General features: G+C 44.8%; 1 protein-coding gene across 8 annotated transcripts; it reads left to right on the top strand.

Annotated features, from left to right (window-relative positions):
• The first annotated feature begins 35 nt into the window (after window positions 1-35).
• ERMARD (ER membrane associated RNA degradation) lies at window positions 36-26,280 on the top strand. 8 transcript variants are annotated; one of them, XM_060029612.1, is made up of 18 exons: window positions 36-70; window positions 2,988-3,156; window positions 4,486-4,625; window positions 5,581-5,682; window positions 5,974-6,063; window positions 8,247-8,344; window positions 8,787-8,923; window positions 10,315-10,429; window positions 11,369-11,471; window positions 14,984-15,013; window positions 15,669-15,737; window positions 17,167-17,340; window positions 19,987-20,073; window positions 21,634-21,710; window positions 22,253-22,378; window positions 22,693-22,911; window positions 23,767-23,880; window positions 25,055-26,280. In XM_060029612.1, the coding sequence occupies exons 1-18, from the start codon at window positions 65-67 to the stop codon at window positions 25,233-25,235; spliced, it is 2,037 nt and encodes a 678-aa protein (XP_059885595.1). In that variant the 5' UTR covers window positions 36-64; the 3' UTR covers window positions 25,236-26,280. The 8 variants fall into 8 exon arrangements, with proteins under 8 accessions (XP_059885595.1, XP_059885594.1, XP_059885593.1 ...); XM_060029611.1 differs by lacking the exon at window positions 36-70 and having other exon boundaries at window positions 2,865-3,156; window positions 19,990-20,073; XM_060029610.1 differs by lacking the exon at window positions 36-70 and having other exon boundaries at window positions 2,865-3,156.
• The last annotated feature ends 1,008 nt before the right edge of the window (window positions 26,281-27,288 follow it).

Raw genomic sequence — 27,288 nt, 5'->3', positions numbered from 1 at the left:
TAACGTGACGTGGCATGGCGTGGCTTGCGTCATCCCTCGGCGCCGTGGACGGGAGCCGTAAGTCATGGAGGTAGAGTTGCAGTCGCCGGTTCTCCTGAGCGCGCCCCGCGGGGTGCGGCGCGGGAAGCGCCGTCCGGGCCGCAGCCGGTGCCGCGGCGGAGGGCGGCCGTGCCTGCGCTGGGTGGCGCCTGCTGGACCCGTCCCGCCCCGCCCTCCTGCTTCTTGGCGCCGCCCGACCCCACGTCGTTCCTGGGGCTCGAGGTCCCGGCTGCAGTCCGCGAGGACGTGGTGTGGGGGCCGAGGGGACGCCTTGCGCGCGTGTGGAGGCTCTGTGGCCTCGACAGCCACGGCCCGGAGCTGTTCACCGGGGCCGGGTCGTGCACGCACAACGCGCCGTTGGTTATAGTTTTTGTTCTGACTGGCTTTCGCCCCAAGGGAAGTTTTCGCTAGGTGGTACCCTGAGCAGTGTGGGAAGTATGTGTAGGAATACTCGCCTCTGGCTCACATTTGCAAGTCAGAATTACATTGGACATTTTTAGGCCATTTTGATAACGTAAAACTAAATCACAAGGGTCTCATTAACTGACCGTAGATCGGATTCAGTGGGGTTGCCTCAAAATAAGGATTTTACTTACATTCCTGCCTCGGGGAGTTCAATGTCAGTCATCTGTCAGCAGTTTTAGCACTAGCTGCTGCTTTCTGAGTACTGTGTGCCAGGTGCTTTTCAAGTATCATCTCTAAGTACTGCAACCAGAGAAGGCGATAATATTTTGCACCGCTTTACAGTTAAAAGCCTCGGGTATGTTAAGTAACGTTTTCAAGGCAAGAGGTAAAGAGTCTGAGAAAGGATTCAAACTCAGATCATTCTAGCTGTCAAGCACAGGCCGTTTGCACTACCCCATGCTGCTCTGGACAAGACACTGAAGTACAAAAAGGGCGTGGGAGGTGCACACACATGTACATAAACATGCAGGGTTTCTGGCTTCTGGGGGGGGGACAGGCATGTTCCTGAGTGTAATACACAGGATGATGTATTTATTGTTATGAGTGACAGAGCATTGCAGCATCTAATGTTTGTTGATTTGAGGTTGGATTTTATTGTCCAACAGAGTATGGGCTTAAAAGTTAACCCAGAAGCCAACTTGTAGAATTGTATGTGTGTTGGTAGGGGTAGCATATAGCCATTCCTCAGATCTGAAGGTCTTGGAGACCTGGAGGGGTGTATTGCAGCTCAGGGTAGGAGGAGCCAATCATTCATGTAACTCTTATTTTTCATTTATTGTGTGCCAGGGTCTATGCTGTGTCCTGGGGTTACAGCATTGTATAAGGCGTGGTCTCTGTGCTCTAAGATCTTACTGTTTGGTTGAGTCTGAGGGACAACTGTGTCGATCCAGTGCCTACAACCAAAAGGAACCCTTTTTACAACTTCAGGTGCCAAATCCAGGGCCCATTCTGCTCGTGGAGTAGATGGGCTTTTGTGCAGAAATACCATTTCTGTCTGTCACCTGTCACTCCAGAACTACAGCTCATTCCTTTAGAGTTCGAATCCTGTTTAAAAATGCAAGGAGTCCCTTTTGATGTGAATGTGACCTTTTAGAGTTATATTTCTGTGTTAGTCCAGAGACAAACCACACTAGTTTTTGCACTAAGATAATTTGGTATAAAGAGTTAACTAGGTAAAAATTGTTAACTAGTTATCTGAAAGGATAAAAAGGGATCTCTGCAAGTAGTATGGTGGACACGGCAGCTGCGGGAAGCAGTCACTCCCCCTAGGACTGAGGGAGCTAAGGGAAGTGGTCGGAATTTTAGAGCTTAGAAACTTAGAGGAGGGCCCCTGCCTGGCTGAAACTCAGGGGTCTAAGGAGGAAACTGTGCTGCCCAGCTACGTGTAAGGGCCTGGCAAGTCTGGGAAACAGAGTTCTGAAGGGAAGGCACTGACGCATGGTGGTGTGTCTGTGGTGGGCATTCGGTGGTAAAGCTGGGCCTACAGGTGTCGGGAAGACTGCAGACTGAGTTCAGCTGCTGCTGCAGGGCGGTGCTCAAAGGAATAGGAAGCGCACAGGAAGCCCCAGGCTGCAGGCAGCGGGAGCAAGTCCTCTCTCCCCTGCCGTCCCGCAGTGCTCCTAGGGGTGTGCACCGACTGGCTGAGCAGGTGTCCCAGAGGACCACTGAACATTCCACACGAGTCTCTCGGGCAGCACCTCACCTGCTAGGGCCTGAAAGGATTGGTTGACAGTCAGGCCTGAGAGGGGGAAGTGAAGCCTTTGGGGACAGGAATAGCGGGCAGGATAACAGGGTGATGCTGACCGGGATGGAGGAACTTAAGCTGGCTGGCTTCCAACTCAGGGAGCTGCCAGGACTTACTGATGTTAGAACACAGAGACCCCTGAACTTGGTACATCACATAAAGACCCCAGGTCAGTTTTAGACCTAGAATGTGATCTCTTTGCAGCTTTATAAGATGAGCTTCATGTAATGTCGGGAAAATTATGAAAATTTGGTTTTATTTAATCCTTCATGGAAAAGCAGTGTGGTGTGCTGCTTTTTACACCATATAGGGAGTCAGAGTTATGGTTTTTGCTTCTCTTTTAACTCATTATGCTTGATTTTCTGTTTTCCCACTCCTCATTAAAAAATGCTTATTTTGATAACTTTGGGATAGCAAAAGAATGCTGAAAGGAATAAGGCACTATCCATAAAATATACTGAGCTTCTGTAAATTCTTAAATACTATGATTAATAAAGTAATTAAAAATCTTTAAGCATTTACTTGGAAATATTTGCATAAGTAATCTTTAGTTAACATTTAATCACAATGTTTTAATCATATAGTTCTCATGACATTCGGAAAGTGTATTAACGCAGTAGCTATACCTGAGTATATTCTATACTCAGAATAGACAGAATAGAATTTTCATGCGACTTAAATATATACTAAAATTAATTTTTACTTCATGTTAAACAGTGTTTTATGTTTTATATTTCAGATATTAATAGAGGATCCTATTACCACGTGTCTTTCTCCTTCAGTGTATGATATGATTTGTAAACTCGGGTTTGAAGCCAGAGAAAATTGCGATATCAGTGGTATTGTAACTCAAAATGGTGAAGTACGCTGGACGACAATTACAGACTGTGTGGTTTATACAGAATCAGGTTTGTACTTTCTCTGAAGCCCAAATGCCCGTCAATACTGTTGCATTTAAAATGTCTTGACCTGCAAGATTTCCCTCTCTGCTCATTGCTGTTTGGGTTAGGAGATATTATAGTGCAGCCTTAATTTGAAAGAGAAAAGGAATCGGTGTGGAAAGAGGGAATGAGGCAGAGAAGCATAGGAGAGTTAGGGGAAAGCTGGGCTCTGAAAACCAGGTGTGAGGAGGAGGGGTCGGGAGGCAGTGAGGGCTGAGGGGCTCTCAGCTTACGGCCTGTGATCCAGGTGGAAGAGGGAAGAAGATAGAAGTCACAAGAATTAAGGGTGTAGAATGACCAGTGATATATACAATTATTTTAAATGTCTTCCAGGCATTCTTGTATGTCTTTTGAAGTAGGGATGTGGGATGGGAAAAATAATAATAATTGTAAAAATTATAAGGGAATGTGCTGTGGCCCAGCAATTCCGTCCAGGAACGTACAAGACAGGCCCAGTCACAGGTATGAACGTGTGTTTGTGCCAAGTAACTGCAGCATTTTGTAATAGAAAAGAAAGAAAGAAAGAAAAAAGACTGGAAATAGCCAAATGTCAAGCAGTAGTGGATTGATTAAATAAATTATGGGAAAAAAAAAAAAAAATGCATGCAAGGGAATATTATGCAGTGGTGAAAAAGAGTGAGGAGGCCCATCTTTCTGATCCAGAAATCTCTGAGCTGTATGGCTGAGTGAAAAAATAGGAGGAGCACATACATGTATTATTTGCTTGTGTATGTATAAATATTTCTAAATACACCCAAGGAATTTATAACAGTAGCTGCTATAGGAAGGAGAACTGGTGGCAGGAGGGAGACTTTCACCGTTTTATATTTTTTGGTCGTGAACCATGTGAATGTTCAACCAAAACTTATCAAAACAACAAAACCAAAAATTCATATTCTAAATACGTTCCAAAATAATAATAATAATTATTATTAATGTCATTGGAAATCTCATAGTCTAATAATGTTACATTAAAAAGTCAAGTTAAAATATTATATATAACAACATGAAGCTGATTTTGTACAAACTTATATACAGATAAAGAGATTGAAAAAATGAAAAAATATTTGAACCTTTATTTTTCAAACTCGCTAATGAGAGTTTTTCTTTTATAAGCAGATAAACACTATGTAACTTATTTTCAACAACATGAGTATCTTTATTGTAAGTCCAATTATAAACTGGTTGCCAACTTTATGGAAATTTCGTAATTAAAACCCTTTTTCTTTGATGATTTAGGCATTTGCATCACACGATGTGGAGCTGTGGTACTAACTTGCTTTCTTATCCTTGAAGCCCAGGGTCTGGATTACGGGGGAAGCGTGAGGCTGCTGGGCCCTGTGTGCCAGGTTGTCCACTTACATCTGTCGTCTCTGACCAAGGGGCAATTTGAGACGCGATATTCATCGGGGTTCCAGTGGACAGGTGTTCCAGAGGTTCGGCTTTTTAACAACCTTTAGAAATAAAAGACTTCAGATTCCACTTAGAGGTCCTTAGTACTTGCTGATTTTAAAGGGGTCTCCTCCATCCTCTGGGCCCTCAGCTATAAGAAGGCTTGAGTGTTGCAAGGCAAAGTTGGAGCTGTTGGCAAAGCCCGCAGAGCCTGAGCTGAGACATCCTTTGACCAAAGGAAGTTTTTGGATGCAGTGTCAGGATTGGGGTTTAGGGACGTGGGTTGGTGCATGGGTGCTGGTCCTGGGACAGAGAAAAATGGACAGCTCCAGAAAAAAAGAAAGACTTTACAGACTGGTAGTAAGGTGTTCTTGAGACGGTGGGACCGGGAGACCGGAGGTGGGGATGCTTGGCTTGTTGAGGGCGAATAGAAGGGAGGAGGAATTGCTTGGGGCCCAAACCTTGGTTTGGATGGCTTGATGGTTGGTTTGGTGGTTGGTTCAAACCAACCATTTCACTTGGAACATTAAATTATTACAGTAGAGCAGTAACTATAAAAGACTCTAATTCTAAAATACTTTGGATTTCCTAATGGAGGGTCAAGGGTGTTCCCTTTTCCCTGTGTAGTAGCTCCCTTAAGTGGCAGGCTGAGCTGCCTTATGTTTACCTATTTTTAAGAACTAATCAAAATGGGAAATAAGATTAGGTCAAAATATTTGACCTTTCAATTTACAGTTACGCCAGATGTATTGCTTTTAATAAACATTTAAGTAAATAAAGAACTTTCCAAAAACTCCTTAGATATTGAACGTCTAACGAGTTAAACATCTCTCTGATTCTTTGGATATTGTTATATAGAAAATGTTTACCTATACCAAAAAAGTCATTAAAATATGCCAATTGAAATCATCAGAGGTTTGAACTTCATTAATAGAACTGTGCCTTTGAGAAATAATACTTACTGAACACGAATTCTAACATATGTCTTATTCTAAACAGTTATTTCCTGAAATGTTTGATGCCTTGGGAAGTCTTCAATCTCTTGCTATTTCTCTTAGCTTAATGAAGCTGACATCATGTCTGGAGCGAGCCCTGGGTGACGTAAGTGTGAGGACTCTTTCGTTGTTGGTCCAGTAAAGTATCAGAAAGAACATTAACCTGTTTTGCAGTTTAGCTCAGATTTCTTGATTTTAAGTATTGTTTTCCTATACAATCACTTAGCATAGATTTTTTAAATATTTTTCTTTTTGAATGATTATGAGATCAAAAACGTCAGTGTCTTCGGTACTTTTGTCCTCTCATTTGTACAGATACTTGCTTTATGGGCGATGTTTTTGTTAACATCATCTGACTCATAATACGATTGTTACACAATATTTGTTTTAATTTTAGGTGTATTTACTGATTAGGAAGGAATGCCCCTTTCTTTTAAGAGATCTGATTGCATCTGAGGAGCTCTCTCAAGTCTTTGGGCAGTCTGTGGTAAGCTTGTTTGCCTAAACCTGATGGAGTAGACACAGCGCAAAACAGTCGATGTTAGCTGTACTTCTGTTCTTCAAAAACTGATGCTCTGGGCTTCCCTGGTGGTGCAGTGGTTGGCAGTCCACCTGCCGATGCAGGGGACACGGATTCGTGCCCCGGTCCAGGAAGATCCCACATGCCGCGGAGCAGCTGGGCCCGTGAGCCATGGCCGCTGAGCCTGCGCGTCCGGAGCCTGTGCTCCGCAACGGGAGAGGCCACAACAGTGAGAGGCCCACGTACCGCAAAAAAAAAAAAAATTGATGCTCTGTTAGGAAAAAATTAATTTCAGTGATTCAAGCATATTTTCCTTTCCCACATCCCCTTTCCAGCCAAAAGACACACCTCCCTCTTGTCCTGAGTGTTAATGTGGTTTGATAATAGCCTCTGGTGTGATGACTGCTGGTGTGAGGGCCTCAGGTCTAAGAGCCTCAGGTGTAGTAGTAACCTTTGATGTGATGACCTCTGGTGGTATAGCCTGTGATATAATAACCTCTGGGGGGCCAGGCAAATGAGCAATTTGAAGTCTTTTGATCCACTAATTATGTATTAATTATAATGCTAATTCTGCAAGTTATAGATTATAATACTTATTCTAGAATAAAATTTTAACCCTTTAAAGAGTGATATTATAGTTTTATTATTAAAAAGATCAATATTTTTAACATCTGAGAAATTACACCTTTTGCAGCTGTTCAAACTTACCGTGGAAAAAAAATTTAGATGCCAATTAAAAAACATGCAGAGCTATGTACGTTCTCAAACCTTCTAGAGGCCACATGATCAAGATCGTTTAAGACCAGTGAATAACCTTCAGGCAACTGAATAAGGCTGGGCTGAGGTGAAGGGGGAAGCCAGGGTAGTGCCAAGCCGGGAGGACACTACAAACAAGACATTAAGAAATCCTTTGTCAGTAGAGCTTTCCCACTCTTACGGTGGTGGTTCCTTACCCCTTGTCAGCTTAAGGATTGTTTTCTTTGGTGGAGGGTGTGGAGGGAAATACAGACTGCTTGGTGTCATGCTGAATTCTTAAGTTCCGTCGTTTTCTTCTGCTCTTTATTTTCTGCCTGTGTTGTGCAGTGAGCCTTTTGCCTACCTGCAGCCCTTTTAGCTCCCAGATAATTTTCCTAGTTGATTCGCATATATATTTCTGATTGCCCAGGTGGTATGAACAATTAATTTAAAATAATACTAAATTTAAAACAATATTAAATTCTTAATATTATAGTCATTAACATTTAATTAAGGTAATAGTAAAGTATTTAAAATTAGTGTAGAGCCAAGACTTCCCAGAATAGCGTCGAAGGACCGGCTGTCAAGCTTTTTGACATTGAGTTGAAACCCCTCTTTATAAACGTCCTGCCCTTTGAGGGAAATCCAGAATGCATCTGTTTCCTCTTCCCAGCGAGTCTTTAAGTTGTATGAAGACAGCTTCAGTCCTCTCCTGAGTCTCCTGGAGGCTCAGCTCTTCTTTCATGTGACGTGGGGTTGAGTTCTTTTAGTCTCTGAACGGCTTCCGTTTTTCTGAATCTCCTAAGGTGTGGTGCTCCAGACCCAGAGGTAGCCCATGGAAAGGTATAGTTATTGCAGTCTGATAAGCAGGGTCCTTGTATTGGGAGGGTCTTTGCTTTGTAGATGGAGGGACAGAGCAGGTGAACGGTGAGCTTCAAGTCAGAGGAGAGGCTGGCGCCTCTTGGTCTGGCTCTTCGTCACTGCCTTCTGTATTTTATCACGAGCACGCGCTGTTTACTGTGGAGTTTCTGTTTATCACTTTCTGTTTTGTTTTATCTAGATACTGGCCATGTTGATGTATGGTATGAAAGCAGTGTAGCCTGGGTGGCATCTCATCCCTCTTTGTGGCTTTGTGGCCTCTGAAACCTTGGTCTCACCTCTCCTTGCTTATATTTTTCTCTTCTGCATAGTGGGAATAATAGTACTTTCCTCAGAGGTTGTCCTGAGGGTGAGTGAGTAACAAATAAACACAAAATGTGTCTGACATGTTGAATGCTCAGCAAGTGTTGGTCTATAATTATTGTTATCATTACTATATACCGTTGGTTCCATTAATTCCAAGAAGAGAGCTCACATAATCCCAGTGTTGTATTGGTTTACTCAGTGACCCGGTGATCTGCCCCCTCACTACCTAGATGGACGTGCTCAAGGTCTTCGTGGGCTCTCCGCGTGGACTCAACCTTCGCAACGTTCTGTGGCACGGCTTCGCGGCACCTCAGGAGATTCCTCCAAAGTAAGATGCTGGGGGAGGGATTCTCTCTCTTTTTTGATATACTTAAGAGTTTGTTTTATTTTGAATTTCACATCAAGGAAAGATGTATTTTGAGAAGAATGAGAGTTTGGGGACAAGATTTTGAAGATAAAACTGAATGTTAGTGGCAGAGTGACTGGCGTGATAGGGTTACGATTTCGCTGACTTGCGCCCCAGAAGCTCAGGTGGTGACGGGCACAGCACCCTGGTGCGTGGGAGGCCCGAGGTTCAAGCTCACAGGTTTCTGAGATGTCGCTGGTCCTCCCGACCACTGCACAGCCCCATCCCCACAGCCCGTGGAGTTTCCTGTGATTTAATGCTGTTTTATTTTCTTAATTTTAAACTTCTTGTTTTTGAAAGTAGAGCTTTTTGTATGTGTGCTGAGTTCATTTCTCTAATGGATCTCTGTGGTATTTCCCACTAGATACTGTTCAATGATGATATTGCTGACAGCAGGATTGGGTCAACTACTAAAGGGTTACCTTCAACAAACTAAGTTCACATTGGCACATCGACCTTTCATAACTCTTACAAGCTTAGAGGATTTGATCGTTTTCCCTGGTAAGTACCACATGCCACATTTTTCCTGAATATATCTCTGTAAAGATATTTATAGAGTTATTAAATAGCATTGAGACTTGAACTCTGTAGGTGGAACAGTTATTCTCCAGGGGCAAGATGCCTTTGAAAGTTTCACGAAGACCCTCTTAAATTTGGCCACATCAACCCTTACCTCTTCCCACAGTGCCCCCGGGGTTATCTGAGGGCCATGGCTACGTGACTCAACGTTAATGATAAAGTTAGTTCATCGTGCAGATATGTTGGCATACAGATGGCTTTGGACCAGTTTGTAACGCACTTTCCCTTCTCCTTTTAGCTCTCGTGTCTTTGTACTCATAATCCTTATGCCAAAAGTACCACTAGCATAAATGTTCTCCTATATCATCTTTTGTTTTCTTTTCATGAGAAAGCCATTTACCAAATTAGTGGGGTTGGGGGACACAGGACTTTGAAAGAGCAGTTAAACCATGTGTTTGCTCCAGGCTCATTCTTTTCCACTTTGGCTGAAGTGTTGTGTCTGTATTTGCTGATGTTAATCCTGGAGGGAACAGTACGGATCATCTTGGTCCCGGCAGCCTTAGCCTTTTTGTATCACGGATCCTTCTGGTAGTCAGGTGACTGGCAATAATGTATATAGTCTTTTTTTTTTTTTTTTTTTTTTTTTTTTTTTTTGCGGTACGTGGGCCTCTCCCTGTTGTGGCCTCTCCCATTGTGGAGCACAGGCTCCGGACACACAGGCCCAGCCACTCCGCGGCATGTGGGATCTTCCCGGACCGGGGCACAAACCCGCGTCCCCTGCATCGGCAGGCGGACTCTCAACCACTGCACCACCAGGGAAGCCCAATGTATATATTCTTTAAGACTTTATTTTTGTAGAGCAGTTCTGAGTTTACAGCAACATCAAGAGGGAGGTGCGGAGATTTCCCATCCACACCCCCCTCGCCCGCCCCCCGCACAGCTTCCCCCATTATCAACACCTCCCACCAGAGGGTACATTTTTTACCAAGGATAAACCCACATTGACAAGTCATCATCACCTTAAGTCCATAGTTTACCTTTGGGGTCACACTTGGTTCCTGTATCTTCTGAAGATATTTTTAATTTTCTTGGTCAGTGTGGTCAGCTTGTTGACCCTAAACTCCTCTACTCAAAGTTGTTGTAGCTTAAAGAGATGTAATTGCCCACATTCCCTTTTTCCAAGGGTGCCTGTGGTCACCTGCAACCCTGGCGCTAGTTCAGGTGGTCTCACGCTTAGGTGGCATGCTGCCCAGGGCCCACAGTTTATTTTCCTGAAGAGGTCGGCTCAGTGGCATCACTCCCTAAGTGTGTTTACACCTTTTTTTTCAGTTGATTAGTGTGGTTGTGCTTAAAAATATTTGCTATTTTTACAGATGTTACTTATGAGGTACTTTCAGTATTAGAAGAAGTGATGAAGAAATCCACTTTTATACTAAAAATCATGTTGCCATATTGGGAAGTTGCATTACTCAACTTCAAGTCTCACAGGTACCTGAAGTGTGGCATTACATAGTGGTCATTGGCAGCTTGGAGGCTAGGCCTTCTAAAAACCCTAACCTTTCTGCTTTGTTGCTATTGGAGTTGGAGCAGGTAGGAGCGGGACTGACTCAAGGGCAGACCCGAGCATAGAATATCTTCATATAATTAACTAAAAGGCATCTTGTAACTGTGTTTTAAACATTATTTTTTGTACTGTTTTTGTACAATTAATAAAGACAATTATTTTTTATTTAACTAATGAATTTATTTTTATTTAAAAATTAAAAAAAATTTGGGCTGCATTGTGCAGCTTGTGGGATCTCAGTTCCCCCATCAGGGATTGAACCCGAGCCACAGCAAGCAGTGAAAGCCCGGAACCCTGGCCCCTAGGCCCCCAGGGAGCTCCCTGATGATCAGTTTTCAGAATCAACTTATTAATAGTTTTTTGAGTTCTTACTGTGACTGAAACATAGTGTCCAATGTTAGAGAATCATGAGAGAAAGAAGATGACAGTTTGTCTCTATGTTCCCTGGGGAGCAAGCCCAGGAGTGGAAGCATCAGGAGGTCAGTGGTCTTTACTTCCTTTCAAGTTACCTTATCCTGATATGTACATTTGATTGGATACCTTGAGAACCCACTGAAATCCTGGTTTCTGAGTATTTTTTAGAAGTGAAGAAATAAGTTTAGCAGATCTTTGATGACACTTTATTCTACTGCAGCTGCTAAAAGTGTTTCATCATACATTAAGACACTGGAAAATAGTTTTACAGTCACTAGTCTAATGAGACTTTGATTCTGTTTTTGTTTCTCATATTAGCGAGTAATGTCACTCCTCCTTGCTTTGGACACATATTGGTAGTATCTGGAATACAGCACCCTTATTATGGTGTTGGTGCCAGTGTTTACTTTGAAAACATGAAGTTTTGCTTATTTCCTTCAATTTCACAGGTTTGCTGACTGTGCCATATTGTTATTGGTGCAACTAGAGACTGGACTTAGGAAAGTTTTTGCCACAGTTAACAAATGTCCAAAGAGACTTCTGACTGCTGAGGTACACTGCTTTAAATGGTTGATGGTGACTGTTGTTGCTGTGTTGACATTTTTCCGTGCCTAATTAAAAGCTTTTAATATCATATTTTTGCTTATTGTTAAATGAATTTTTTAGCTAAGAACTTTCTTTGGAAGGCCTGACTGTCATTTTTTGTGGCTTCCTATTGTGATTTTATATGTTATATATTTATTTTATTTGTGATTGTCTTTGAGGGTTCTGTCATATTTCCAGGTAGTCTTTTAAACCTAATGGTGTCATCAGATGCGTTGATGCTTGTGTTTCCTCTGTAGGCATATTTACTGGTACTATTGTAACCCTATGAGGTGGGCCGTGGGTGGTCTACAGCATGCCCTTCTCGAAGGATACTGTTTCCTTTTGGCCAGAACTGCCAGGGAGGCTTAGCAATGTCTCTGGGTGGCCACGGGCCTAGTTAGCTATGGGAGAATCCATTAGGTAGGGGAAAGGAAGAATATATATTATGGGACAAACAGCAGCATCTACCATACTTGGGATTCTTGTTTCTTTCACTAGTTCAGCTTCCTCTTTGTGCCCCTTTATATAGGCATTCCTCAGAATTCTGTTCTCAACCCTGTACTCTCTTTATATTTATTCCTTGGGAGACCTCACATAATACCATGCCTTAAGCTGTTACCTGTGTGGGAGCAACACCAATTAGTAAATACTTTGAAACTAATAAAAATGAAAGCACAACATGGCAGAAGTTGTTGATGCAGCTAACGCAGTGCCAAGAGGGCAATTTATAGCATTAAGTTCCAGCAGTCTCCAAGGCATTGTCTCTAACTCACGGTTCTTTGATCTCCTGAGTTAGGTTTACACCTGTTCGTTGAATATCTTCATATGAGTTTTCCCCAGCATCTCAAATTTACTTTATTTCAGAAGAGCAAATTTTTTCTTCCACAAATCTGTTCTCTGGTATTCCTTATTATCCTTATTCTCTGAATTGCTCTGCACCAAGCTTTAGCACCATCTTATGCTCTGCCTGCACTCCATTCTCTTCATGGACTTGCCCTGCCGATCAGTTCTACCCCTGACTTGTCTTGTGGTCCTTCAGTGCTGGGGTCTCACCTGGCTCCCCATCACGCTCACCTGGTAACTCATCTTCCACAAGTCTTCATGATTCTCCTTCTCTAATCCATTCTCACACTGCCACTAATTGTTTTCTAAACTCACGAGTATTCCTGTGTCTTTTGTGGTTTCCTCTGCTTAGAAACCTTCCATGGCTCCCAGCACCTGCCTGCAAGGCTCACGCTTCTGCATGGCTTGTAAGGATGTCAGAGTCTGGCCTCAGCCTTTCTCCAGTTTGTTTTCCCTCTGATTCCCAGCATAATTTAAGCTCCTCGCCAGTTCCTGAACATGCGTGTCTTCCTCTCACTTTGCCCACTGTCCCCTGCCTGACCACTCCCGGCCACAGTGGTGACCTCCCAGAGCCACATCTACTTGGATCTAACAGCTGCTTTTCTCTGCGTTCTCTTTCTGTCTTATCTTGAGGCAGTTCTGCTTTTCCTCATGTGCATTTTTGTAGAGCTCTCTGGTGTAGGCCCCTTTGGAGTGGGTCATCCATATATGTCCGCTGGTGCCCACACCCGGTGCCTTTGATGTAGGCTCTGCCCAGTCCAGTGTTGTGGAGTGAAGCCTGGGTCTTCCAGCAGAAACTAGAGCCCCAGTTGTCACAGCTCTCACTCGAGTGCTCTTACAGTTGACTTCATGGTGACCTGACCAGTCACTGCACGGCTCTGTGATGCTATGAATTTGGTTATTTAGTTGTCATTTCACTGCACAAATAAATAGTGTGACTGTTTCTACAGAGGCTGTAGTTTATCGAAGAATATCTTAAATCTTAGCCCAGGCTTTTATCCAGAATAAACATAGCATCAATTTATTTACACAGCAATACATACATGAAAATTATGAAGTGCTGTGCAAATGCCGTAATTATTTATTGAATACTTGTTATGGCACAAGGTCTCTTCAGAATCAATGCAGGATATGAAGATGAGCAAAGACCTAGGGACTTCTAGAAGCTTGTGTGTATTAGGGGTGAGAGATAAGACATTTATACCAACTCCATAAAATAAGGTAGAAGTTGGGCATTCCCTGGCAGTCCAGTGGTTAGGACTACGCAATTTCTCTGCCGTGGCCCAGCTTCGATCCCTGGTCAGGCAACTAAGATCCCGCAGGCTGCACGGCGTCGCAAAAAAAAAAAAGGTAGAAGTTAATTCACATCATTTATGGAGATGAATGAAAAGTTCAGCTTTTTTGAGGAAGTAGTGGGGATATTTAGTAGGCAATTGAATATTTAGAATAGAGCTTGGAAAAAATTTTAGGGTCAGCAATACATGGGCTTTAGAGTCATCTGCACAGTAATAAATGTTCAGGAGTATTTGATAGTATTAAAATGAAAATATGTTAATAAGCATTAATAAGTTTAACACATTTCTTGAGCACCTGAATGTAAAATCCTACTGAATTCCCCAGCAGCCTTTGAGATGGGCATTCCTCACTTACACTTCTGCAGAGAAAGCTGAGCATGGAGGTGCTCAGGGTCTCACTTGTAGGAGGTGTGGAGTTGGGATTAGAGTGCTGAGGCAGCCTGGCCCCGAGCCGTGTCTATAAAATCTGGGCTAATTATACCAAGAAGCATGAAAAACAAAGGCTATTTGTTGGAGAAAATATTCAGTTGTGCTCACTTGCACACAGATACCAGCCATCAGTAGAAGTGCTCTGTGTGAGTAGTGATTTGTGAAGTTGTGGCATCGTAAGTGTTAGAGGTATCTGAAAGATGTTAAAAAAAACAAAGCGGGAAAAAATGCTTGGAGGGTAAAATATTTAAGTATGCTAGTCAAGTGTATGCTTTAAAAGCCCAGTTTGTATGAAGAAATTGAACAGCCATTTTACCCTTAATTTGCAAAATAAAAATGCTATTTTCTTATCAAGTCCTTAAACTCAATTATACACTTTAAATTCAAATCTATAAGATCATAAAGACCCGTTAGCTGAGATATGCTGATTTAGATCAGACCTCTGGAAATCTGGACTATGATACTTCTGACTTTTTTTGTCATTTCTGTCTAGTATTTATTACTGCTTTCACTCAGGCCTGATTCTCAAATATTGGCATTAACCTAAAATGGAGAGCTAATGATTGAAGTCACAAATAAGCCAGATGCTTTCTGTCTGTGATCAGTAGTCCATGAACAATAAAAAAACATTTCTCAACAGAAAAGAAAAAAAAAAAAAAGTATCTGAGCTACAGTCCTTGTTAGAGCAGTATCCTAACATGGCTAGACTGCCAGGGTTGCTGTATTTTCATGTCTTTTATATTGTGTTTATGTTGTCAATGACATTCTTCCCAAAGTGTTGCTAGATAAAGATTTATTTACACAAAAGGAGGTTTCATATTTGTGGCCCTGTGCTAGAATTTTTTCCTGCCTGAATAGTGTCACACTACTTGTATTTTGCTTTAATTATTTCTTTTATTTCCTTTTCTGAAGTCAACAGCTCTTTATACTACCTTTGATGAGGTAAGTAAACTTATAAGGTATTTTGAAACAAATAAAACATTATATTCTTTTAAAATTAAAATTAAAGATCAGCCATAAATCATATGCTTACAGGAAAATGTTGATAGTCATATAAGCAAAAAGAAAAAGAAAAAGGTGATGATAGTGTTGAATATAGTTTTCAGACTAATTGAGACCCAGTCTTATTAACCTAGCTTCTGAAGTTATGGAAAGGCCATAGCATACATATATACATATATGCACACGTATATACATGGACACATACACAGTGTTTGCAAATACACATAAACACAACATACACGTATACCTGTATACACACACTACACATAAACACACAAATACACATATACATATATATGCACATAAATGCACACAGACATATACATGAATACACATATACACACCTATATACATGTAAATATACATAAACACATACACACAATTAAGAATACATATATATATCTTCCTAAAGTCGTTGTATTGGTTGAGAAAACCTTTTCTGAACAGGTGGTTGCTATGTTCTTAAGACTGTCCTTATTTCATTTAATCTGCTTTGGACTTACACAGCATGTCATACCAAATGTACAATATCTTTTGACACTGAAAGTTCTGTATATGTACCAGTTAATCAGCTTACTTCTTTTTGCTGTTTTAGATATTGGCAAAACACTTGAATGATGGTAAAATCAATCAACTTCCTCTTTTCCTTGGAGAGCCTGCAATGGTAAAGTATTAGGCATTTACGATCTAACATCCTTGTATTTATGGATGTGATTAGCACTTCTCAAAAATGATGTTAATTTTGGCTTGTGACGTGCCCATAAAAAGTGCTTCTGAAGCATTCCCATGCCTGAACTTCATTGTCTGTGCAACTGTCATTCGCTGGCTCTGAGCCCAGCTCAGGTACTGTGCTTCATGCTTTTGTTTAAATGTCCTTCTCCTAAGGCCTGATGACTTAGCTGACCTGATTCTGAGCAATATTTGAATTTGTGGGTTTTGTATTGCGCTGGTAGCAGGGACTGCATTTGCTTCGTGAATGACAGCAAAGTCAGATGCGACTAGTAAGACAGAGTGTTGGATGAGAGAAGGTAGTTATTTAGAGCCATTTTCTATTTATCACAGTTTTGTATTTTATGAAGTTATTGCAGTGACTACTTCGGACTGTAAATAGAATTTTCATATTTTCTCCTTTTAACTGGGAGTTAGCAACCTAGGTTCCAGTTCCGGCTGTGTGACACTAGTCAGATTCCATACGCTCTCTGGGCGTCCTTTCTGCCATCAGGAAATTAGGATGATTGAAGTAGTTTGTCTAATTCTGTTTGCCCATCAGCAATTTGCCTGGGTCAGCAAATTGGGTTTTCTGACTTATTTTCCTCTATGTTGTGGAAGAGTCCTTGGATTTTTGCCATTAAGAAAGAAGCAGTGTCTTCATAGGGCTTCAGAAGTAAACGAGTGATGTGAGAAAGGACATGTAAGAAGGAGAGCCATGAGGGAAAAGAAAAATGGTGTTGTCCGTGCAGGAGCACAGCAGTGGATTCTTTTATTGATTGGAAAGTTAGCTTCCAAATGTGGTCAACCCAGTTCTCGTTTTTCACGAGGGTGAGAATGAGAAAGGGTACTTTTACTAAGCACTGGAGCCATGCAAGCAGTTTTGCAGCCCTGGTGGTGAGTTCTACAAACTTCTTAGGTTCTTATCAATCAGCCAAGGAGCAGGTACAGAAACAGGGCTCCCCAGGTTATCCTACCTGAGGAGCAGGCTGTACAGTTAGAGACAGCAGGGTGCCTCAGGGGAGTCCTGCCTGAGGGGTGGGGTGCAGTTACAGACAGCAGGGTGCCCTCAGGGGAGTCCTGCCTGAGGCTGTGGAGTGCAGTTACAGAGGACGGGGTTTCCTCAGGGCCATCCTGAGCTAGTGGGGTGCAGTCCTGCCTGAGGTAGTCGAGTGCAGTGATAAAGCCAAGAGATCCAGGGACTATCGTAACTTGATACTTTTCTGTTGCGTGACCTTGAATGACTTTCTTTTTCAGTCTAACTTTTCTGTAATGAACATTGCTGCTCCTCAGATGTTTTGGGCTTGCCCTTTCTGGGCCTTCGGACTTTCCTTCTTTCTGCTGAGAATACTAACCAAATATTTTCTGTGTCCTTTTTTTGATAGGAATTTCTCTGGGATTTCCTGAACCATCAGGAAGGTCCCCGTCTAAGAGATCGTTTAAGCCACGGGGAAATCAGTTTACCTGAATTTCCGAAAGAAGCAGCCAATCAGTTGCTTGCATTTTCCTTTGTACTTTTACTCAGATTTATTGATGAAGATCTATTATCAGTGTTTAAGGTAATGTGTAGGAAAGAAAATTAATTAAATTCATGGTCATTAAGTTATGAAGGAATGTAGTTTATTTTCAGATGTAATTATATTTTAATCATCTTTTAATTTATGTGAGTACAGTGTACCTCCATCTGAACATGTGTGCATGTGTACAGGCATTGTCTATAACAAATAAATCAATATTACTTGATCTCACCAAGAATAATTCAGCCTATTTCCTAAGCATACATTTGCTTGTGTTTTTAACAGTGATGGGATATTGCAAACCAGAGAACAAAGTATAAAACAGGATTAACTAAATAAATTGGAAAAATTTACAGAGGACTATTAAATGAGAGAGTAGAATATTTGCATTTGTCAATAAACTAATTCTTTTATATATTAAAAGAAATAGGTTAGATTGTTAGTTATATTTTAATCTTTTTTTCAGACTGTACATGTAACAATTATGGGAAAATTTGTTTCAAAATTCCAACAGGATAGAAAAATTAATACAAAAAGTGAAAGTTCTCAGGAATCCCTTCTCCCAGAGGTGACTGCTGTCAGTAGCTGAGTGTCTCTGCTTCCACATCTTTCCATGAGCCTGCAGTGCGGGTTCCAAAGCAGGACATACTCTGTTTTATAACTAGCATTTCATTAACAGTTTATTTTTGGCAACTTTCTTCTACCTTACTCTGTCTCAGCTGCTTGATACCCCATCTTATCAATGTGTCATTATTTGTCTAAGCTGTCCTTCATTGATGGGTGATTTAGAATTTTCTCTGCTGTGGAAAATGTCTAACTATGATGCTGAAATTCTTTTGTGAACTTCCTGTTAACATCTTTGCTCTGTTTTATTCAGTTTCATTTTCCTCATTGGTTTATTAGCCTTATTTGCCATTTTCAGAGTATGTGTTGCTTGTTACCAGTCTTTAGGTTTTGATGTTTTTTCTCTCTGACTTATGCATTTGAAGTCCTTAAAAGACCCTTTGCTTTCCAAAATTATAAATGTAATATGTTTTCCTGTATAGTTTTATAGCTTTTTACATCTATTGATCATTTACATCTATTGATTTACATCTGTTGATGTAAATTTACATCATTTACGTCTATTGATTTACATCTATTGATGCAGCTGGAATTTATTTCAGCTGGGAGTAAGTTAGAGAATCTAGCTGTACTTTTTTTCTTTTTTTAACAAATTGCTTGCAAGTTGGCCAAACGCCATTTAGAGAATAAATATCTCTATACTGTGTGCACTGGACTCTCTTTGCCTGTCTTTAATAAGCTTCATGGTACGGTTTGATATCTGAGAGATTACTTTCCCGCCCCTCTTCTTCTTCAGAATTGTCCTGCCTCTTCTCTAATTGTTATTATTCCAGTGAACCTGTGTAGTTAAACACAAAGCCCAAGCCCAACCAACCAGCCCACAGGAATGGGCTCCTGATGGATTAATGTGGGGGTAATTGACATTTTTGCAAGATTGCACATTGTTCCCTGACACAGGCCAGTCCCCACTCTTCACTCTCCACGTTCAATCCTCTACCTCAAGCTGGTGCCCCAGATCTGCATCCCCCCTCCTCTGCCACCCCCACTGCTCCCCTGAGCCCCTGGGAGGGGTGTGGCCCCCATGTGTCCCCACTGTGCTCTGAGGCCCTCCTGAGGTTCCTGTCTCAGGGGAGAAGCCGTGTGTGCTGTGGTGGCTGCCGGCTCGTCACTGACTTCAGGTGTGAGTCCTGGCGACCCCGCCGGACGTTCACCACACAGTGAGGGCTGGTTTCTCTCTGTTCCATGTAGCACCCGTGTAGGTATCTGCGTGAGTGAAAGTTGAGTGCATCTCTTCTCCAAGTAACGACTAACTATATGAGTTGTTTTGTGCTATTGAGAGTTCTGGGTAGTTACTGCTTATACGTAGAAAAGCTCTTGACTTTTGTGTATTAAATTTGTCCACTCTCAGCTCACTGACTAGGTAATAGTCTGCCACCTTGGGTTTTCCAGTTATACAGATGCGTCAGCTGTAAATAATGTTATATTTACTCTTTTAAAAATGTATGTTTGGCAATTGAGTGTTTATAGTATGTAATCCTCTTTTAGTTATATTGATTTTTAATGTTTAAATTCTTATGTCCTAGTTTTTTAGGAGAATCTCTTACATTTTCCAATTGTTTGGCATCTTTTTTTCTCCCATTTATTTCTTGTTTTGCTGCATTGTGGACAGAGTGGCCTTTGTAATTTATCATTGTTAATCAGCCTCATTTAAAAATTTTGTTGGTTATGGTTTGACTACTATGTTAGACCTTTTTTTTTTTTTTTTTTTGCGGTACGCGGGCCTCTCACTGTTGGCGGCCTCTCCCGTTGTGGAGCACAAGCTCTGGATGCACAGGCTCAGTGGCCATGGCTCGCGGGCCCAGCCGCTCCACAGCATGCAGGATCTTCCCGGACCCGGGCACAAACCCGTGTCCCCTGCATCGGCAGGTGGACTCTCAACCACTGCGCCACCAGGGAAGCCTTGTTAGACCTATTTTATTGAAGAGTTTTGCTTTCTTTTAGCTGAGAGAATTATGTGAAGGAAGCTGATTGGAAATTGGGACTCTTAAATGACCTAAGATGCAATAGAAGAAAAGTAGGAGCCTGACCAGAAGTTGTAGTAACAATTATCTGTTTTCTCTAAAGCAGGAAAAAGCAGCAGTGAGAGCATTGGTGAGCATTGCAGAAGCCTATGGCGCTCGCTGCCATCCAGTTTCTCAGCTTAAAAAGCAGGTGTGTGGGGAGGGGCGTGTGCAGGTCAGTTGTTGCAGAGATTTGAGAGGTACAGGCCGGCCTTGTCCAGCCGGGCTGCAAGTCCGCAGAGCTGGCTTTGTAGCCTGCGTTCACCTTGGACACATGGCCTTGGCCAAGCCACTCTGTCTTTCTAAGGTCCAGCAGTTCGGGTTGTGGTGGGGTTTGTGTCCTCGGCGTTCTTGGTACCCGATGGGTGGCTGAGTGCTGGTAACCCGGGATCGGTCACAGGTGTTGCTTTTCGTGGTGAGGGACGCCAGCTTTATGAGGCCAGCCTTTGTTAACCTGTAAGGTAAACAAGCAGGCAACAAACTTTCTTAAGCATTTCTACCAGGAAGTTACAATTTGGCGAGTAGCCTAGAGACTTTATTTTCTGTATGGTAGGCGGTACGAGGGGGCAAAAATGGGGTCGTCTCCAAGAATATAATAATCATGATAGTTGCTAACTGAGAAATTCTAAAAGGAAGCTGTAAAATCAGCACAGAATGGATTGGGGAGATTTGCGGTGGCGCCGGGGAGAAGCCGAGCCTGGAGAAGACAGGTCCTGAGTAGCATCAGGCAGGAGGGGGTTATCAGCAGCTGTGCAGGAGCAGAACCCAGCGGCGCTCTGTCCTTGCTGTTTGCGGGAAGGAATCAGCCTGAGTTCCTCTGTCAGCGGGTCCTGTTTGCGATGGCGCGTCGGGCTGCTCTGGTACCTTTATCCACTCGCATCGCACTGTCTGCCCATAGTGATTCCGAGCTTCCAGAACAAAAGCCGTTAGAAGGAGGACCCAGAAGCATTCAGGGAGGGAGGCTTCAGCAAAGGAGGGAAGGTTCTGGAAGGAAGAGAAGCTTCGGGGGGCCAGCCTTCCTGCTCCTTGGCTGCTGCTTCCAGGTCCCTGGTCAACGCCCCTTCCTTTCCCCACAGTGGGCGTTCTGCACCTTCACCTTTTCTGTGGCCTCGTACTCCTGCCGCATGTGATTTAGTCACCTTTTATTCTGCAGCCAATCTTGCATCCTGTTCTTTCTAAGTCCGCTGCTCGGGATATCAGCTGCGTAACAAAGTACCTCATTTGGTGGCATCAACAACAACCACTTAATTTGCTTGTGCTTTTGTGGGTCATAAATTTGGGACGGACTCTGCCGGACAGGAACCCATCTGAGAAGTGGAAGTCTGTGCTGGGTGCTCGGCCAGCTGCACCCGAGCAGAGGTGGGGACGAGGGGAGGGGCCCGTCTCCGACCTGCTTCTCCCTGTGTTCTCATGGCCACGGCCATTCGCCACGGCTGGCCCCAACCAGGGGCGGGGACACGGACCAACTCTCATCAGGAGGCGTCAGAAGAATTTTGGACACTTCCTTGGAATCCCATATTTCACCTACCTTCCTTTACCTGATTTGATTGAGTAACAGACCCATCACCTAGTTTTAAAGTGTGGCATCTGAAACAATTTTACAGATATGTCTTTTCTTGGAAGTGATGACAACATCTGTAACAACTTAAAAACATGTTTTCTAGAACATTATTTAAAAATCTTGAAAAGCAGTTGTACATTGTCCTGTCAGGTGCTGAGCTGTGAGAGGAGCATCGGAGTTTGGCCTCTGCTGCCTTTGCCTGAAGGATCCGAAAGGGAGGCTCAGCGGTGAGTGCCCCCCAAGTCACACAGGCCTCGCGGGGGTCCGAGAATGTCAGCCTCTGAACGATTTTTTTTTCTCTGGCAAGCCTGTTGGGAGACAGATCCCAAGGAGGGGTTGCTAGGTCTTGGTGACTGGAGGGCCAAGACTGGGGGTTCAGGGCCCGGTCGTGGGGGAACCGTTTGCAGAGACCAAGGGCACAGGGACGAGAGGCAGGCCTTGTGGGGAGGAGGGTGGCATCTGGCAGAAATGGCTAGTGGACGGTGTGACAGCGGGTCTGAAGCTCAGGAGAGGAGTGGGCGTGGACACACTGCAGAGTCAGCTCGAGGGAGGACTCTCGAGGGTCACAGGGCATCTTCTGACAGCAGGTGCATCGCCCACAGTGTGTGTGTCGTTTCTTTTTACCTCTCCCTCTGATGGTGGCTTTTTCATTGTATTTTTGGGGAAAGCGAGTTGCAGATTGAGTGCTTTGCTCAGCGAACCACTGAAATAAATATTATTCTGCATCTTGCTCATTGTCATGTATCTTTAAATGTTTTCTGTTTTTCAGATCAGAAGGTAATTCTGAAATAAATGCCTGCCACTCTTTAATCACAGAAATCGTGGCTGAGCTGTGTCACCACGTGCCCGAGACGCACCGCGTTCCTCACGCCTCGGAGCACCTTCGTCCTGAGGAGTAAGTCCAGGGTGTCCTGGGGGAAGTATTTTGGGGTCGCCGACCTCGCAGTTTTCTGTGTTTGAAGTCTTACACGTTGAAGGTAGTGTTAGAATCCCACTGTGTCCCAGGAGGAATTGTTAGATAAGCCCTGATGGTGCGTGCGTTGGTCTGTCTGACGGATGTTACAACACACGATCTGTTCTCACCATCGACACCCGCCCAGTGTAACGATTGCAGCAGGAAACCGAGACCGCGTTGGAGGCCACGGCAGGTGTGCAGGCCGCGGAGGACTGGTGACCATAGGCCCTCGGGACTCTCACTCTGCCCTGCAGGTGGCCCCAGCTGCTCCGTGAGCTCTGCAGCATCCCTGTCCGGACCCTGTTCTGCCCCAGAGCCGTCCTGGAGGTGCTGGCCGTGCTCCGGAAGATCGGCGCCCACTGCTGCCGCGTGTGTGGCCAGGTGGCCGCCTGCGCGGAGCTGAGGCGCCGGCAGTGGGAGGACAGGAGCCTGCGCTCCCGGCAGCGGCGGAACTACCTGCGCCTGGTTCACAGGTGCGTGGCTCGCGGGTCTCGTTTAGAGGAGCCCTGCTGGGCAGCTCTTACCTCAGGGTACACTTCTACCCCTGACTTCAGAGAAATACTTATTTTCAGGAGAAGTTACATATGTGTCACTTAAAAATACCATTTATAATTTTGGGATATGGGTTCTACGGACCCGGATTTAAAATACGACAGCAGATTTACCTGGGGATGCCAGCATTGTGTATTTTAGAATGTGCTACATCCTCATGAAATTACCATTTTGGACAAATTCCTAGAATTTCTGGGTTGAATGGTATCTGCGTTTATAAAGCTTTTAGTAAGTATTCCTTTGCTTTCGGAAGGTTACATACAGTTTACACCCTTACCGGCAGTTTATGAGGTGATGCTGTTACATCACACATCCTTCCCCAAAACAGGATATATTTTAAAATTCCTCCCGGGAAGACTGGAGTCTGACTTTAACTGGAATTTGGTCCCAGAGATGTTGAACCCATTCTCATGTTTAAGCCATTTGTGTTTCTCCTCTTGGGAGAGTCCTTGGCTGAACGCTGACTTGTAAGGAAGGAGCTGCCACTGGGCAAAGGGACTGGGTGCCGAGCCGGTGGAGCCTGGTCCTCAGAGCAGGCAGGGCGCCTGCGGGCTCAGAACCAGGCAAGGAGCTCAGGCCCAAGGTTGAGGGGCATCCCACACAGCCTGCAGGGGCCAGGGCTCACGGCCACTGGGATAACGGCTGTCCACACAAGAGTGTTCTTTTGAGAAGTTTGAATTTAAGGACTTTTGAAAGAAGGATTGGTTAGGTGAAACATTTTTCTCCTTATAAAGGCGATAAATACTTACGTTTATTAACTTTTACTTTATTTTTAGTATTAAGCTTCTGTCTCCTATGCTTTATCTGATTTTATTGCTGATTGCACTGGAATTGGTCAACATTCATGTGGTTCTTGGGAAAAATACTTCGGAATATCAGCAGTATCTAAGGTCAGTGCCCTCACGTACGGGAGACGCAGCTGTGTTTTGCTAATTCTGAATCATGTTCACTCCTGTTGGTTATTTTCTTGGTGATTTTTTCAACCCCACAGTCTGGTCCTGAACTGTTCTTCTCTGTGGACTTCAGTGCAAATTTGTGAGCCTTTAAAACTGACATGTTTCAGAAAATTTAATGTGATTTACATGGGAATGATTTCGGAATTCCTCCCCCTGGTGTAAGAATAACGTCCAGACAGTGTTATCGGGAGGAAGCTGGAGAGGCTGCCACCGTCTCAGGCAGCTGTGTGGATGCCTGGGGCCAGGTCACGGCTCAAAACCGTGGACTGTCTCTGCCGCGGGTCTGCCCCGGGTACTGTAGGGTGGTGCCCTCCACCCACTAGATGCCAGTAGCCCCCAGTTGTGATGACTAAAAACGGCTCAGATGTTGCCACAGTCCTCTGGGGGCAAAATCACCCTAAGTGAAACCTACGCCTCTAGACAAAGGGTCTGTGGATTTTCATCGTATTATTCTTTTAACTGCTCCCTAAGTTTGAAAATTTCAAAAATTCATAGTTGGAGAAAATTTTAGGCCACTTGGGAACCTTTGAGGAGAACTTGGAAAATGTGAAAATAGCGCTTCCTCCCATCAGTCAGAGGTAATTCCCCTGTGAACTTTCTGACGAATTATCTTTCAGGAAAAGCCTTTCAACAGCAATAGCTGCTCCAGGTGGGACGTATCTCCTTTGAAGGGGTGGCCCCTCTCTCCGTCGGGTGAGGCTGGTCATCAGGGTGGGAACAGGAGGCACAGCCCCCGAGGTCCTGTGTCCTGTGGGTTTATTATGCATAAGTGTGGTCCAGACGGCCTCTAAGGTCCTTTCTGGAACCGAGTCCCATCAGCTAAGAACATCCGTCATATGTGCATTTGGGAGAGAAAGATGGCGAGTATGTGAGCTGTGTGGAGTCTAGGTGTCCATCCCTTCCAGTGACACTCTAGTTCGGCATTCTTCTCCTTCATCCAATTTGTATTCTCTCATTTCTGTTTTGAATGTATTTTTTTCTTGAATCCTCAGACAAAAATTAACTACAGAACTTTAGTTGTAATTTCAAAATGAAGGGGATACATTTAAATCATTATTGCATTTTACAAGGGCATAGATAAAGAAATTAATTTCTTTCTTTTAAACAGGTTCTTAAAGTCCGTCTTGCAGTACACAGAGAACCTGGCGGCTTACACCAGCCAAGACAAGAACAAGTGGGATGAAGCTGTCAATCTCACACAGGTGGCCTTGTTGAAAATTTGGACTTTTAGTGAGAAGAAACAAATGTTAATACATTTAGCCAAGAAATCCACGAGTAAAGTAGTCTAATAAGTCAGGATGCTTTGGGATCTATCAGAAAACCCAACCTGAGCAGACTTTACAGCATGTGAGTTGAAAATCCAAAGGCAGGGTGGATTCCAGGTACTGCCTGATCAGGGCACAAGGTCCATTGCTCTGCAGTTTCCTGACTTGCTTTTTCCAAGTTGTTGGTGTGAACCTCAGGCTGAATCCTTGGGAACCAAATGGCCGTAGCAGTTTTGGGCCTCATCTCCCAATGCATACTGTCCAGAGGAGAGATTTTTCTCACCCAGCTCTCACCCAGGAATGGGCGGCTTCATCTTACTGGCCACAGGCCTAATCTTGAAACGATGGCTGTGGCCAAGACCCTGCCCTGCACTCACCAGTCAGGCTAGGTGGACGTCTACTCCTGGACTGGCCACTGGGGAGTAGAGGGAGGCTTGGGCTGGTCACCCTTGTCCCTGGAGCTGAGAGTGAGGTTGATATGATTCAGATCTCGAGGGAGAGGGTTGGGGAGGAACAGCTCCTGGAAGGCGCTGGGCAGCACGCCTAACGGTCTGCACGTCCCCAGGTTTCCAGGTCTGGCGGGTTTAGTGCAGGAACCAGGAGGGCGGAGGAGTGTGGGCCAGGGCTGCAGCCAGAAGAGCCGGGTCAGCCCTCGCAGGAGGCCCTGGGTGGCCACTGCAGGAAGCTCCTCGTCCGCTTCGGTGGCAGCAGCAAGGCTGTGTTTCTCCAGGAACCCCTGCAGGGCTGCCCCCAACCCCAGTCTGTGTGTGCTCGGCTGCACCCACCTGCCGTGATGCATAGCCTCCAGCCTTGCTGGCAGGTCTGGCCTCCCAGGAAGGACTTTCCACAGCCTGTTCTGGCTTCTCAGCTGTCAGAGATGAGCGTGGAGGCCGCCGTTGGGGAGGTAGGGCCGTGTGACAACAGCCATCCGTGTTCCATCTGTCGCTTCACCAGCCCAGTACTTGCAACCCCCTTGTAAAGTGAAATTGTGGGTAAAGACAGTGAAACCTGCTTCTGCCTGATGTGATGCCAGACGCCCACGTCGAGTGTCCACCTCTGGAGAGGTGCTCCTGTGGTCGGTCACGGCCTCCTGGGTGTGGGCTTGAAGGCTTAACCACTCCTAACCCTCCTGGTGTTGGCGCTGGAACGGGCAAGGGGGAAAATGGACTGATCTGTACTCTCACCAGCCAGTGCAGGATCTGCAGAGCCCCGCGGCCACTAGGCTGGCGGAAGCTCATGTTAAACGCTGCTGCTGTACAGCTCATCGCGTTCCTTTGCCCTCAGCTGCCCACCTCTGTTGGTTGTGGGTCTTCACCTGGGAGGTTGACCCAAACCTCATTCCTGAAAGGGCTTTCCCGCTAGCAGTCTTCCTAGTTTTGGTAACTAGTTTTCTGTTGACTTTTATCCCTAGAAATGGGCATCCTTTCCCATGGGCCCCCAAGTCCCCGCCTGTGGCCGCAGCCCTGTCCTCAGGGGCGTGGGGGGCGGTCACCCCCATTACAGTCGGCCCCTCTCGGTCCTTTGGTTCCCTGACACAAGGCCAGCACTGCGGGCGGGCCCTCAGTCCTGTGTAAGGGCTGCCTTGGGGGCCTAGCCTCCCCACAAGCCGTGGCTCCGAGGGGGTCACAGGGATGCTCCCCCCTCACCTGCCTCCTCGATCGACCATGTGTCCTGGTGGCTCAGAGAGGAGGGCGCCTGTCGGGTGGACAGCAGCCCCAGCGTCCCCGTCTCCGCCACGTCCTCCAGGGGCTGCTCGCGGGGCTGCAGCGCGTGCTGAGGTCTTGGAAGCGGTGCCAGGAGAGCCACCCAGCGGATAAGGCTTCTGTGCCGTGGTGATGGGGGGTGGTGTCCACAGGTCACCGTGTCACCTGACGCCAGCGGTGGGCGCTCTCGTGGGACAGACGTCAGCATGCTGTGCACTCACCTCCTCACGCCCGCGAACCACTCTGATACCTCTGGCCCTCGCCTTCCGGTCTCGTTGCTTCCAGGCCCCTGACCACCTAGCCACACTTACCAGTTGCTTCCTCCGTGTAGACCCACCCTCACGGCCATGGGTCCTTCCCGGCGCTTGACCTGC

This window comes from Delphinus delphis, chromosome 14, assembly GCF_949987515.2.
Source record: "Delphinus delphis chromosome 14, mDelDel1.2, whole genome shotgun sequence".
NCBI classification, from domain to species: Eukaryota; Metazoa; Chordata; class Mammalia; order Artiodactyla; family Delphinidae; genus Delphinus; species Delphinus delphis.
The sequence above is the reverse complement of the archived record's forward strand: the minus strand, read 5'-3'. Positions and strand labels throughout refer to the sequence as shown.